The sequence below is a fragment of the Astatotilapia calliptera genome, chromosome 3 (genome assembly GCF_900246225.1).
Source record: "Astatotilapia calliptera chromosome 3, fAstCal1.2, whole genome shotgun sequence".
Taxonomy (NCBI): Eukaryota; Metazoa; Chordata; class Actinopteri; order Cichliformes; family Cichlidae; genus Astatotilapia; species Astatotilapia calliptera.
This window is the reverse complement of record NC_039304.1, coordinates 51,630,436-51,646,147: the sequence shown is the minus strand read 5'-3', so window position 1 is coordinate 51,646,147 and position 15,712 is coordinate 51,630,436. Positions and strand designations below refer to the sequence as shown.

At 47.4% G+C, this 15,712-nt stretch overlaps 1 protein-coding gene across 1 annotated transcript; it reads left to right on the top strand.

Annotated features, from left to right (window-relative positions):
• The first annotated feature begins 1,129 nt into the window (after positions 1-1,129).
• Positions 1,130-2,553, top strand: LOC113019733 (nuclear factor 7, ovary-like). The gene has a single exon (XM_026163553.1). The coding sequence runs from the start codon at positions 1,145-1,147 to the stop codon at positions 2,531-2,533; it is 1,389 nt and encodes a 462-aa protein (XP_026019338.1). The 5' UTR covers positions 1,130-1,144; the 3' UTR covers positions 2,534-2,553.
• Positions 2,554-15,712: the final 13,159 nt, after the last annotated feature.

The window sequence follows — 15,712 nt, the reverse complement described above, 5'->3', positions numbered from 1 at the left end:
TCCATCATCTGTCACAGACTAGAGGCTCCACATAGGTTTGGACCCCAAAGCAAACTCAAAAAAATGTTTATTTACAGGAAAAAAGCAAGACTGGACTGGAAACACCAAGAGAAAAGAAATAAATCTTGAAATCATGAAGCGTACCTTAACACAAGCAGATGTTTAATCAAAGAGTTCATTGTATTTACCAGTTTCCAAAGGACATTCGTGGTCCTCATTTAAGTTAAAGCAGATATTTGTGTTAGAAAAGTCCCTAACAGACACAAGTCTCAAGCATAGTTTTTTGGCAGTTTTTACTGGTGTCACATCTTTTTTAGGTTAAATTTAGCTATGACATCAGCAACCAAACTGTTGATGATAATCACTTTCTGGTAAGTTTTATGTTCCGAAATCCTCCATTATGTCTAAGATTTGGAAATACAGCAAAATCAAAAATCAGGGCTAAAATGAAGAAATCCATCCTAAAATCATACAGAATGTCTCATCACTCACAGAACTTTATTACTGTACTTATTTGTGACCTGAGGTAAAGGGTGTTTTGACTGGCCCTTACTGAGGTTAGCAGTGTGTTTTACCCAAAATTGGTGAGTCAGGTGCACTGATGATTACTGATGAATAAATTAAATCTTTTAGTTATGTGAGAAATCTGATAGTTTTGCTTCAAAGTCTAAATAGATTCTACAAAAGTAATTAAAATTAAGAGTAATGTTGTGACATATGCAGCTGGAATGGAGGAAAACCTGTTTTATAGCTTTTGAGCTGCTGGCAGGATGAAAGTCTAACTCTGGAATGAAGCACACCTAGGCTACAGGTAAAGCAACATTGTTCTCCTCCCCTCACATCACTTACATGCAACAAAACCAGGAAACAGGAAGTTCTTCATCCTCAGAAAAGAGAGACGCACAGACGATCAGACTGAGCTCAGACCAAACTAGCAGCTTCCTCTGAGTGAGTCCAGCTACAGGAGAGAAAAGTGGAAAACTCCAACACTGCTGCTTCAAGCTGCTGACGCTCCACACACTGAATGTGAGTTTGAGCAAAAACATGACTCAAAGGAAGTTTCAGTGAAGGTGGTAGAGGAGGGAGGGGAGCCAGGACTGACTGTACTTCCTGTCTGCTGTTTTCAGCTTCACTCACAGACTCAATGGCTTCCAGATCAGAGGAGGATCTCTGCTGTCCGGTCTGTCAGGAGGTCTTCAGAGATCCTGTTCTTCTGTCATGTAGCCACAGCTTCTGTAAAGACTGTCTGAAGAGATGGTGGAGAGAGAGACCAACACACGAGTGTCCAGTTTGTAAGAAAAGATCAGTTTATGATCCACCTTTAAACCGAGCTTTAAGGAACCTGTGTGAGTCGTTCTTACAGGAGAGAGATCAGAGAGCTTCAGAGGCTCTCTGCAGTCTGCACTCTGAGAAACTCAAACTCTTCTGTCTGGACCATCAGCAGCCAGTGTGTCTCGTCTGCAGAGACTCAGAAAAACACACCAATCACAGATTCAGACCCATTGATGAAGCTGCACAACAACACAAGAAGGAACTTCAGGAAACTCTGGAGCCCTTAAAGAAGAAGTTAAAGGTTTGTGAAGAAGTTCAAGTGAAGTTTGATCAAACAGCAGAACACATTAAGGTCCAGGCCCGACACACAGAGAGGCAGATTAAGGAGCAGTTTAAGAAGCTTCAGCAGTTTCTAGCAGAGGAAGAGGAGGCCAGGCTGGCTGCACTGAGGGAGGAAGAGGAGCAGAAGAGTGGGATGATGAAGGAGAAGATGGAGGCTCTGAGCAGAGAGATAGCAGCTCTTTCAGACACAGTCAGAGCCACAGAGGAGGAGCTGAGAGCTGAAGACGTCTCATTCCTGCACAACTACAAGGCTGCAGTGGAAAGAGTCCAGCGCTGCCCCCTGCTGGATGATCCACAGCTGCCCTCAGGAGCTCTGACAGACCAGGCCAAACACCTGGGCAACCTGACCTTCAACATCTGGAACAACATGAAGGACATGGTCTCCTACACTCCTCTCATTCTGGACCCAAACACTGCAAACCCAGACCTCATCCTGTCTGAAGATCTGACCAGTGTGAGACGAGGAGGAGAGAGGCAGCAGCTTCCTGATAATCCAGAGAGGATTCATTATTCCTACTCTGTCCTGGGCTCTGAGGGCTTTAACTCAGGGACTCACAGCTGGGATGTTGATGTTGGAGACAGTACATGGTGGGTTCTGGGTGTGTTAGCAGAGTCATGGCAGAGGAAGGAACGCACACTGTCTGGATTATGGAGAATACGGTTCTATCAAGATAAATACTCAGCACACTCTCCATTAGCTCCATCAACTGCTCTCTCAGTTCAGAAGAAGCTCCAGAGGATCAGAGTGAATCTGGACTGGAACAGAGGAAAGCTGTCGTTCTCTGATCCTGATACTAACACACACATACACACCTTCACACACACTTTCACTCACAGGTTGTTTCCATACATTCGCACTGTTGGTAAAGTGAAGGTGTGTCCGTTGAAGGTGTCAGTGTCAGTGCAGCAGATGAGTTGAGGATGATGATGTTTCTAATGTTGTTTCCTGTCAGTGAGTTGAAGCTGTTAAACTGCAGCTGTCCTCCTGCTGCCTCGTTGTTCCAAAGCTCTTTGTTTCTCTTTTAGTTTCACTGTTTCTTTCTGTTTCTGCTGTCCACCTTTTCACATGGAAAATCATTTCACTGTTTCTCACTGAATGACTCCCCAAACTAGATTTGAAATTCTATCAAGTTTCTAATCATTACAAGTGATTCAATTTCATTGTACTACTGTACTATGTATGACTGTGCAATGACAATAAAGAGTTATCTTATCTTTATGTTTCTATTTGATGTGTAAATGGAGATGATTTAGTTTGCTGGGATATGGACTGACATGTGTTGAATGGGAGGAGCAGTTTGTTGTTGTCTTCTTGTCTGTTTTATGACAACAATAAATATATTGTTGAAACAATGATTCATGTTTAACTCCATATGTTCTGAAGGCAGGACTGTGATGCAGTTTTCTGCCTCGCCACTAGAGGGCGCGGCCGTTTTGTGAGTAATGTTTTGACTAGGATGGAAAATGGTGTTCATGAAGGCAGTGTGAATCACAAGTTATGCTCGGGAGCAGTTTATGTGGGTTCAATGAGAGTGTGCGTCCATAAGACTGAACCACACACACATACCCACACCCACGCTAAATCTGCCATTAAAGAGCTGAACGATCATCCCCTGTCCTCGTTATTTTCTGGAGGGTCATACTGGCACTTGACCTGTGCACACCCTGTGTTCACCACCGTAGAACTGAACCTCATATCAGAAATCATCATAACAAATCATTCTGCCCAGCAACCAGGGGGCTACATTTCAGCTGATAACACTTGGATCTCCACACCTCTAACTACACAGCCGTTTCCCCTGAGACCAGAGCAGCACAATATATCCTACACACAGGATGCAGCTGAAGAATGGCCAGTACCACCACCTCCAGTTTTTCTCCCGAGAGATCATCCTGATCTACCAGAGGTACAGTCTGTTCCACCTCCACCGCTACCAGCCGTTGCACAAAAGCTTAGCCAACGCTTACAAGAGCTACAGTTACAGCATCCCTCAGCCACTGAAGCTCCTGAGTTTCAGCCTCGTGCACCACAGTCCACTCCCTTATCTCAATCACTAGCTGGACCTAGTTTCGACGCGAACATGCTCCCCCCAGAACAAGTGTTGGCTCCCACTACAGCCATAGGTGTAAAGGAGAAGACCTACAGAGGACCATCGCCCTCCATCCCAGAGTTCACGCAGGGTGATCCCAGGCAGTTTGCTAGATTAAGGCTTGCCCTAGACAATATTCTCCCCTTTGATGCAACGGAGAGGTTCAAATATCAGGTCTTATGTGACCACCTTAAATTTGAGAAAGCTCTTTTAATTGCTGACTCCTACAGTAACTCACCTCACCCCTACTCTGACACGATGGCCTCGCTCATTAAACATTACGGTCAGCCGCACCAGCTGTCACTGCAGAGGATAGCAGAGCTTATGGATGAGCCCAGCATCCGCCCAGGTGACACAACTGGATTCAGAAGGTTTGCACTGAGAGTCCGTGCTCTGGTCGGCATGTTAGAGCAACTTGGGGAAGATGGACACATAGAGCTGCAATGCGGGTCTCATGTTGCTAGACTGACACGAAAGCTACCCCAAGACCTACGTGCTGCTTTCCGCCGTTACCTTTACCCACAGAAAGATGGAATACCATCATTGAGAGACTTTGCAGAGTGGCTGGAGTATGAGCTGGTCATTCAAGAGGGCGGAGGTCACACAGAGAAGGTAGAGGAGAGCTCGAGAGACAGGAGCAGCATGAAAAGAGATAAACGAGCCACCAAAGGGACTACCACCGTGCTGCATGGTGCAACACACAACACTGCCCCCCAAAGGTCCTCAGCCACAACCCCTTCCTGTTAGGATGCCTGGGTCGTTGACCCAGGGTATTTGAGTTTATTATATTATTTATACTTTTTAGTCTTTGGTTTCTTTGAGTTCTGTCTTATGGTTTATGTCTCTGTCTTCTTTAGTTGCTCTGTCTCCCCTATCACCTGTATCCCCTTGTCTAGTTCGCGTCTCTGTGTATCCTTAGTTCCTATATCCCCGTGTTCAGTCAGTGTTTGTGTCTGCCCTGGTCCCACGTCTCTGTTCCCTCTGTAGTGCCTGCATGTGAGTCTGTGTTATGCGTTTCCTGTTTTACTTAGAAGGTCTCTGTCTTATCTCAGTGTGTTCAGTTTACGCTTCCTTGTGTCTCGTCAGTTCCGATTTGCCCCAGCTGTGTTTCCCTCCTGTTATTCATTCCCTGATTGCTCCTTCTGTGTATTTAAGCCCTGTGTTTCTCTGTGTCTGTGTCGCGATCTACCGTTTATTTTGCTGTGTGTTTTGCCCATCCACCGGTGTTAGTTTATTTTGAGTTTTGTTCCAGTTATGTTATGTTTGCGTTCAGCATTAAAGCTGTTTTGGTTTAAGTTCTGTCTCCTGAGTCTGCACCTTGGGTCCTATCCCTTTCCGCACACAGCCACACCTAACAGAAGATCGCGACCAGAACATGGACCCCGCAGACTCTTTTTCCTCGGAGTACAACACTGAGATGGAGCGGATGGTGAGCCTGCTTGACCGCATCACCCAGTCCCCTGATTTGAGGACCATGGCAGTGGGGCTGAGTGCGGTGGAGGCCATCATTCGCTTTAACCCCCGGCTTAGCCAGTTTGCTAAGGACACTAAGTTGGACAACACCATTACTGCCTGGAGAGAGCAAGTCAGGGCTAGTGAGCTTGCTCTCTCCCTCACTACATCTTCCCCACCGCTGCCGCAGGACAAAGTACACTCTGCTTCATCGCCACTGCAGCCTTCCTCCCCTTCCTCACGCCAGCTGGGGCCTTGTTCGCCTGTCCGTTCACCTGCCTTTTTTCTGGCGTCTGTGTGGTCGGAGGATGAGGAGGAGGTCTCCGTTTCTCCACCGGTTCCTGTTCCCTCGTCTAAAAGGAAGCGACGCCACCGTCGCTCCTCTCCTCGGTCATCCGTTCAGCTTCCTGTCTCCGCTGGAGGGTCCGAGGAACCGCTTCAGCCACCTGTCTCCGCTGGAGGGTCCGAGGAATCGCTTCAGCCACCTGTCTCCGCTGGAGGGTCCGAGGAATCGCTTCAGCCACCTGTCTCCGCTGGAGGGTCCGAGGAACCGCTTCAGCCACCTGTCTCCGCTGGAGGGTCCGAGGAATCGCTTCAGCCACCTGTCTCCGCTGGAGGGTCCGAGGAATCGCTTCAGCCACCTGTCTCCGCTGGAGGGCCGAGGAGCCCATTCAGCCTCACGCCTCGTCAGCTGAAGGGCCCGAGGAGCCCATTCAGCCTCACGCCTCGTCAGCTGAAGGGCCCGAGGAGCCCGTTCAGCCTCACGCCACGTCAGCTGGAGGGCCCGAGGAGCCCGTTCAGCCTTCTGCCACGTCAGCTGGAGGGCCCGAGGAGCCCGTTCAGCCTTCTGCCACGTCAGCTGGAGGGCCCGAGGAGCCTGTTCAGCCTTCTGCCACGTCAGCTGGAGGGCCCGAGGAGCCTGTTCAGCCGCCATTAGCCTCTGCCTCTGCTACGCCTGGTCCAGCCTCTGCCTCTGCTACGCCTGGTCCAGCCTCTGCCTCTGCTACGCCTGGTCCAGCCTCTGCCTCGGCTTCTGCTTCGCCTTGTCCGGCTTCAGCTTCGGCTTCTGCTTCTGCTTCGTCTCCGCCTGGTCCAGCTTCAGCCTCAGCCTGTGCTTCGCCTGGTCCGGCTTCAGCCTCGGCCTCTGTTCCTGCTTCGCCTCCGCCTGGTCCAGCTTCGGCCTCCGAGTCTGCAGCTCCGCCTGGTCCGGCCTCAGCCTCTGCAGCTCCGCCTGGTCCGGCCTCAGCCTCTGCAGCTCCCCCTGGTCTGGATTCAGCCTCTGCAGCTCCGCCTGGTCCAGTCTCCGAGTGTTCAGCTTCCCCTGGTCCAGTCTCCGAGTGTTCAGCTTCGTCTGCTCCTGAGGTCTCCATGCTGTCTGTTCCTGCTCGTCCTGTCCGGCCTGCTCGTCCTGTCCGGCCTGCTCGTCCTGCACATCCTGTCCGGCCTGCACGTCCTGTCCGGCCTGCATGTCCTGCCCGGCCTGCTCGTCCTGTCCGGCCTGCCTGTCCTGCCCGGCCTGCTCGTCCTGTCCGGCCTGCTCGTCCTGCACATCCTGTCCGGCCTGCCTGTCCTGTCCGGCCGATGACTGGACGTCGTTGCCGTCATGGACAGCCCTCTGAACTACGCCGCCATCATGGACGGCCCCCTGAACTACGCCGCCGTCATGGACGGCCCCCTGAACTACGCCGGTGCCTCCCGCCCGGTCGGCCTCCTGACCTACTCCGTCGCCGCCGGTGTCTCCTGCCTGCCCGGCCCCCTGAACTGTTTTCTGGGCTCTTGGGCCGTCAGCCTCCGGGCCGCCCCCCTGAACTGCCCGGGTTTGGACTGTTGTGCTGTCAGCCTCCGGGTCGGCCCCCTGAACTTTTTGTGAACTGTTTTTCCTGGCCGCCTGCGCCTGTCGTGAGCCTGTTTTTTTGTTCTGTTGCTTTCCGGGCTCCATTGTTTGTTCTTTTTTTTTGTTTGTTTCTGGCTCCTTGTTTGGTTTTGTTTCGAGCCCTCCATCCTGTTTCCCCCGCCGCCCGCCCTGGTTGGGTTGTTTTTGGGGTTTTTTTTGTTTTGGTGTTTTGGTTTGGGCTGTCTGGAAGCCAGCCCTTAAGGGGGGGGGGGGGGGGGGGTACTGTTAGGATGCCTGGGTCGTTGACCCAGGGTATTTGAGTTTATTATATTATTTATACTTTTTAGTCTTTGGTTTCTTTGAGTTCTGTCTTATGGTTTATGTCTCTGTCTTCTTTAGTTGCTCTGTCTCCCCTATCACCTGTATCCCCTTGTCTAGTTCGCGTCTCTGTGTATCCTTAGTTCCTATATCCCCGTGTTCAGTCAGTGTTTGTGTCTGCCCTGGTCCCACGTCTCTGTTCCCTCTGTAGTGCCTGCATGTGAGTCTGTGTTATGTGTTTCCTGTTTTACTTTGAAGGTCTCTGTCTTATCTCAGTGTGTTCAGTTTACGCTTCCTTTTGTCTCGTCAGTTCTGATTTGCCCCAGCTGTGTTTCCCTCCTGTTATTCATTCCCTGATTGCTCCTTCTGTGTATTTAAGCCCTGTGTTTCTCTGTGTCCGTGTCGCGATCTACCGTTTATTTTGCTGTGTGTTTTGCCCATCCACCGGTGTTAGTTTATTTTGAGTTTTGTTCCAGTTATGTTATGTTTGCGTTCAGCATTAAAGCTGTTTTGGTTTAAGTTCTGTCTCCTGAGTCTGCACCTTGGGTCCTATCCCTGTCCACACACAGCCACACCTAACACTTCCACTTCTGAGGTCCAAGACAAGCACACAGCTTATTGTCCATATTGTAATAACACTCTGCACTTCCTAGATCAATGTGTAAACTTCAAGATGCTGACTAAGGAGCAGAAATCAACTTGGATTAAGTCCAACAATCGCTGCTGGCGTTGTGGGCGGCACCACCAGGCCGCTCAGTGTCGACTTAAAGTGCAGTGTAAGACATGCAGGGGAAAACACCTAGAGGCCCTGCATGAAGTGAATCTCAGACCTGCTGCACCCAATCCACCAATGGAACACGTCGTTGAGCTGGGGAGTAAACCATCTACTGAGGTACTTTATGTAGACCGGCGTGCTGGCTGTAGCCAAGTACTTCTGAAGATAACCAAAGTGCTGCTGCAGAACGATGAGCACACCCTGGAGACATTCGCCATATTGGATGATGGATCTGAGAGGACGATCCTTCTCCCTGAGGCCACTCAAAGACTGCAGTTACAGGGAACGGCAGAGAGTCTTACTCTACGTACGGTGAGACAAGGATTGAGAACCTTGCATGGCGCATCAGTGACAGTCAAAGTCTCCCCTGCCAGCCAACCATCCAGAACATTCACCATTGAGAGAGCCTTCACAGCAGATGACCTAGGCTTGGCTGAACATTCATACCCTGTGAAGGCACTTCAACAGAAATATAGACAATAGAGAAGGCTTCCCTTGCAGCCCTTCACAAATGCCCAGCCACTCCTTCTGATCGGCTCTGACTGTCCTCACCTAGTAACGCCCATCAAACCTGTGCGCCTAGGCTTACCTGGAGGACCAGCTGCAGTCAGGACTAGACTTGGTTGGGTACTACAGGGACCAATCCCCTCCCTTAAGCACTCTGCTCAACCGCAACAGTGCCTCTTCCTCTCAACTGCCTCTCCTCAATCAGAGCTTCATAGTCAAGTAGAGAGGCTTTTGCAACTCGACACTCTCCCATATCGAAGTGAGAAACTAGTGACACGGTCTCGGAGGGAAGAGCAAGCTATGAGGCTTTTGGAGGCAAAGACGACAAGACTGAATGTTGAGGGAGTAAACAGATGTTCAACTCCCCTTCTGCGTGTCAGTGATATGCCTACACTCCGGGTGCCACCTGAAGCAGTACTCCCCAATCTACGTGGCACGGAGAAGCGACTCAGTCGAGACCCAGAGAAGGCTAAAGCTTATCAAGCGGAGATGGCAAAGTTGATAGCAGCAGGCTATGTCAGAGAAATCATGGTTCATCCCCCACCACATGGTGACACACAACGGAAAGAACCGTGTGGTGTTTAATTGCTCATTCACCTATAGGGATCAGAACCTCAACGAGCTGCTTTTACCAGGCCCGAACCTGGGGGCCTCTCTTCTTGGTGTGCTGCTACGCTTCAGAGAACGCTCCATCGCAGTTAGCAGTGATATCAAGGGGATGTTCCACCAGGTGAGACTACTGCCTGAGGACCGGCCACTACTACGTTTCCTCTGGCGCGATCTGCAAAGAGACACCCATCCCAAGGTGTATGAATGGCAGGTGCTCCCCTTTGGGACAACATGCTCACCGTGCTGTGCAATTTATGCACTCCAGCGACACGTCCATGACCACAGTGACCAGGGAGATGACGTGCGTGACTCCATTGAGAAGAATTTTATGTTGACAACTGGTTACAGAGCTTCTCTTCTCCAGATGTGGCCACAGAGGTTGTGGACAAACTACGGTCACTATTATCGGAGGGAGGATTTGAGCTCAGACAGTGGGCCAGCAGCACCCCAGATCTCATCAACCATCTACCAAAGGAAATAAGATCAGAGAGCAGCGTACAGTGGCTGAATCAAACTGATATGGACCCTCAAGAACCTGCTCTAGGTTTGCGCTGGTTGTGCTGCTCTGACACTCTGCACTACAAGTCCATGCAGTTGGAGAGGAATCCTCCTACCATGAGAAACATCTACCGGGTTCTGGCGAGTCAGTATGACCCACTAGGGTTTCTCGTCCCCTTCACAACGAGGGCGAAGGTACTAGTCCAGCAGCTGTGGGACAAAAAGCGTGAGTGGGATGACCCCCTGTTACCAAGTGACCTGCTCTCGGCATGGAACGAATGGGAGGGTGAGCTACAGCATCTGGACGACATTAGTCTACAACGTTGTTATGTAAGCCAGAGCTGGACAAATCTGACAGTAGGCGTGAGTTGCACATCTTCTGCGATGCATCTCAACAGGCATATGGAAGCGTTGCCTACCTACGGACGGAAGATGCTGCTGGAAAGGTGGAAGTTGCTTTCCTGACTGCCCGCTCTAGGGTGGCCCCTAAACGGCAGATGTCCATGCCACGTCTGGAACTATGTGCAGCCTTGACTGGAGCTCAACTTGCTAGCTCGGAACTCGGATAGCTGAAATCCAGGAACTGACAGACAGCCAGTCTTGGCGTTATGTGACAACATATGACAATCCGGCAGATGATCTAACTAGGGGTAAAAGGCTACAAGACCTCACAGTCCAGTCCCGGTGGGCATGTGGGCCCCCGTTTCTGCAGCTACATCGAGACCAGTGGCCAGAGCACCCAGCCACACCATGTACAGACTTTGCTGAGGAGCAGCGTAAACCAATAACTTGCTTAGCTGTGTCTACTGACTCTATCTCCCTGCCTGATGCATAGCAGTTTACCAGTTTTAGCAAGCTTTTGGAAGAAACAGCCAGGTGCCTTCACGGGGCGGCTGGTGACAATCTCACATCAGAGAACTACAAGGAGGCTGAGCTTATTCTGCTGAGAGCTGCTCAGAAAGACAGTTTCCCTGATGAGATCCAGTGCCTGACCACTGGGAAACCAGTTCTCTCATCCAGCCGTCTGTTTTGCCTAGACCCGGAATTTGATAAGTCGCTTCAACTCATAAGAGTAGGTGGTCGTCTCAGACGATGCCATGATTTGGAAGCTGCTGTGATACATCCAGTAGTATTGGACCCTAAACATCCAGTCACCAGACTACTCATCCGACAGGCTGACAGTGATTTGAAACACCCAGGAGCAGAGAGATTGTTTGCAGAGTTGAGAAGGAAATACTGGATTCTTCGCGGCCGTGAAGCCGTAAGAAGTGAACAGCGCTCCTGCCCTGAGTGCCAAAAATGGAGAGCCCAACCTGCCAACCCAAAGATGGCTGACCTTCCCCTTGCACGCCTACGATTACATCAGCCAGCCTTCTTCTCAACAGGCATCGACTGCTTTGGGCCAATGCAGGTGAAAGTTGGTCGGAGAAATGAAAAACGCTGGGGCCTGCTCTTCAAGTGCTTGACAACTCGTGCCATTCATATTGAGGTGTTGTCTAGTATCAACACCGACTCATTTCTAATGGCATTAAGAAGATTTGTCTCTCGTCGTGGGAAACCAGCTGAGATACTGTGTGACCAGGGAACAAATTTCCGAGGTGGGGATCGGGAGCTCCAGGAAACTTTCAAAGCCCTGCATCCCTCTTTACAAAGCAAGTTAGCAGAGCAGCAGATCAAGTTTCGATTTAACCCTCCCAGTTCTCCCCACTTTGGAGGATCCTGGGAGCGAGAGATCAGGTCCATAAAGGCAGCTCTGGCCTCCACATTGGGCTCGCAGGCTGTAAAAGAGGAAATACTCCAAACAGTGTTGATCGAGATCGAGGGAATACTCAACTCGAAACCTTTGGGGTACGTGTCATCAGACGTGGCTGACCCAGACCCCATTACCCCAAATTTGTTGCTGATGGGGCGGCTAGACCCTTCCCTACCCCAAGTGATATACCACGACTCAGAGCTCATTGGACGACGATCATGGAGGACCTTTCAGGTGTTATCCGATCGCTTCTGGACACAGTTCATACGCCACTACCTGCCTACACTGCAGACACGGTCAAAGTGGCAGAAAGACACTGCTCCGATCCAGCTGGGCACTGTGTATGGGCAGAAATCTGTGCCATCAGAAACTGAATTTGAATAAGTTCAATTTGCATTTGAATTGCTCAGATTGAATCTGAATTGCAACTTGAATAAATGCTTTTGAAAACTGAATTTGAATTAGTCTAATTTGAAATTGAATTTATGGTTTGAAAATGATCATCACTAAATTGAAATTGAATTTTATATTTTGAAAATGAATTGATTTGCTTTGAAACTGCATTTTATCCTTTATCCTTTATCCCTCATCTCACATCTGTTTCATTGTTACACCCAACCACTCTATAATTGAAATGCCTTGGACTGTTAACCATTTCAGGCAAGCTTTTTCTTGAGTTTTGGAGAGAACTCTTCATTACTGATATTATTCAGGTCATGTCCACGTTTGTCCCAGGTTTCTCAGTCAAGAGGAGCTTGAACTCCAGATACGGTGAATCCTTTTCGCATATTGAGATCACTGATAACTTTCAGCAACGACGTGATCTTGTAGAAACAATTAGGGGCCATGGATTCATCTATAATTGCGACTCTTATTTTTACTTTAGTGGAAAACATTTCTGCATTTCACCCAGATTCTATTTTTAACTTAAAATCAAAAATTCCATTTTTCTCTATTACACCTGCCACTGCATCTCGATAATCTTTGTGTAGTTCTTACTGGGGTCTCACCCTCTCCTATTTGGCTCACATGACTCTCATTATTTTCAAAAAAAAAAAAAACTATGCTTGAATCTCGCTCAGTTATTTTGTGAAGAATTCTCTCTGCCTTTGTTAAAGAGTTGTCTATTAGGAAAAAGTGAAATAAATATAAGTACAAAGTCCCGACGTGCACTAGAATACACATTAATAAATTAGTCATGTTCTCTGTGAAACTCAATAAGCCTAATTCTTAAAGACCCCTCAAATTGTTTACTAGATGTTTATTTTTGAATAAAATAAAAATCTGAGTTTAACAAAACATTTTAAATGTAAATATCAAGCTTACCTTTTTTTCTTCCAAAAATGTGCTGGTGGGCACGCCAGCCATTTTGAAAAGGTGGGGGAAAAAAAAAACAAAAAACAATTGGCAAGGCCATACCCCCACGCATGTGATATAAGGTTAAAGGTACTGTTGTCCTCTCTAAGAAACATCAGGACTTAGAGGAGTGGCAAGTAGAGGATGAGAGCTACAAGCAAAAACTAAATGTGTACTGCAGTGCGCAAAAATGAATTACTGGGTCATCAGGGGGTTATGAGGGACATTTATAAAACTAAAAAAATCCCACAAACCTTAAAGTGCACTTGAAGAGCTCATCAGGGGGAGTACACTCCCCCTCCTTGAAGAGCTCCCCCACTCAACCCGCATCCCCAGAGAACAGCTAACCCCAGATAAGGCAGCGTGATGCATCCCGAGACAACAGGACTGGGACATCTAAATAAATGTGTGAAACAATCGCCTTCAAAAGGTCTATTAATTCACTTGAACCAAAATTAGGAACGCCTGGTGTAGCAAGAGCTAATAATCTTAATACCCAAGGATAAGCAGAAGAGCATGATTGATATAATGGAGCTGGGATTTGGTGACACTTAATTTTTGCAAAACAAAACTAAAACTATAAATGGCACTAATCTAAACTAAGCTGAAAACTAAGGATTTTCAGAAAATAAAAACTAGACTAAACTAGCAAAGAATTGGTAAAAACTAATTACAACTGGTAAAAATTGAAAATCTGGAGTCGAAACTAAATAAAAAAAAAAAACTAATGGAAATGGCAAAACGTTTAAAACCCTGGTGCAGAGATTGGCAAATCTGACCAGGAAACGTTATAAAATGGATTGTCAGAACAGTCAGCGTTAAAGTCACCTTTGACAGTCCAGACTAAGATGGCATTGGACATCTTCAGGGCGGAAAAGGGTTGGTGTGACCAAGGTGTGGTTTGGCTTGTTGTATGCATATTTTGAGATCAGATGGCTCCGGATGGACCAGTTACCAGGGCATGGAAGGAGGACAGACTCATTTAAGAGGAGAAGGAATTTCCTGGGATTGAAGATCCTCTGGGTGAGTGGTTGATTAAGAGCATACATAAAATAAAAGCTATCTGTTGTTATTAATTGGTAATAGATTGATGATTGGCCACATCTACAGCGGTATTGACTTGTGGTGGACGTAGTCTGCTTCATGTTTAAGTAATCTAATTAACAGATTGAAAATAGACCCATTAAAGGAAGAATATGCAGCGCCACCCTGTCAGACGCCAGTGATGGTGGAGCTCAGTGATGAATCAGGTGAGCTGCATTCATGGCTGAATCTAAACAGAGTTTCCCCTGCTGTGGTCAGGGAGGGAGAAACCAGGGGAAGGTCAAATTTAAGAGAGCCATCTATAAACGTTTATGTGTCAAATTAAACGTTATTTTCACATCGGCATTATTATTGTATCAGAATCAAGTACTAAGCATTGCATTGATCATCATCTAATTGAAGTTTTTGATATTATACTAACATTTGCGTTCCAGTGATTGCTATAACCTCAGGTTGATCTTTTATTTACAGGTGTTAGGATAATCATATAATCTTTCTTTGCAGGTGTAACTATGATTATCTTTATACATATTGCAGTTTGTTGCTCATTATAGAGTTGTGCTCAAGCTAATAAGGGTTAAAAGCTACAGTCAGCGCGATGTTTGGCTGATCTATGGATTTGAGTGACTTGGAGCAAAGAAGGCCGCACGCGCTTACACACCACTGATATCATATTATTCTTTGTGATCTTTTATTCAATTATGTCTTTTGCTAAGCTTAAGTAGTGGTAGTTGATTAAATGACATTTATTAAAATATTAAATACCTGAGTCAGAACATTACACGCAGATCACCTTAAGAGTCTGGGAAACTTTGTAGCTGCCTAACTTTTTTGAATGTTCTAGCTCCGTTGATTTGACACATTGGAATGTGTCAAAAAAGGGGGGGAAAGTTGAGCTTTAACATCAAACAAGGATTATTTGAACATTTTATAACTTCATTTGTGTCTTTAATACCCTAGGAATGGTAAAGCTTAAGCTAATAGCGGTCCGAGAAGACGGACCTTTTAGAGAATCAGTGAAAAAGCATAAACTATCACTTTCATGTTTAATCATTACTCATTGAAATGAACTGGATAGCGTTTAGAAGATTTGTTAATTTCTTTGTCTTTTGTTAAAAAGAGGGGTTTCAATAATTTTCAGACACACCTTGCAAATGTGCTTATAACGAGTTGGCACCTGGTCTTTTGAAGGTCATAAGCTTCGTTCGGCGTGATTGTCCGGACTGATATATTGTAGGTATTGACTTTGAGTGCAGAGGGCTAAATGCAAACATGCTTACACACACATAGGATATGATTAGAATAAGTCCCTGGGACATTCTGAATGTTTTAAACCAATTCTGAATCATTAGAAGGTCAGTAGATAATAACATTAGATTATTAGGGGTAGGAAGAGAGGTGTTTTGGTTTTCTGTCTCTTACAGAGAAAGGAACAGACACCAGACGAGGTCACAGATATGCGAGGATCCTTCGCAGCAGAGACAGACACAGTGACTGCCGAGACATCAACTGGGTCCAAGGGTCATGGTGTTTGGGCTCCAGCTAGTCACCACAAAAGGATGGATCCCATAAACACAGCAATAACCATGAAGGGGTTGGCGGAAATCCGGGAACACCAGACCAACGAAGTTCGAGAGGCTTTTGGGCAAAAAAGGGGGACACCTTCCTGTTCCTTTTTCTGGAGGATACACAGATCGTTGTTTGAAATCGGGGCAGAATAATCCCCTGATCTGTGCCACGACTGAAGGGTTGTCTAACCCCTAAGGTTGAAGAAAGAAGAGCAGAGGATCACCCAACTGGACGACACTGGTAGCTGCAGCAATAAAATAAAGGCTAAAAGCTCTTTGACAGAGGTTTTAGTC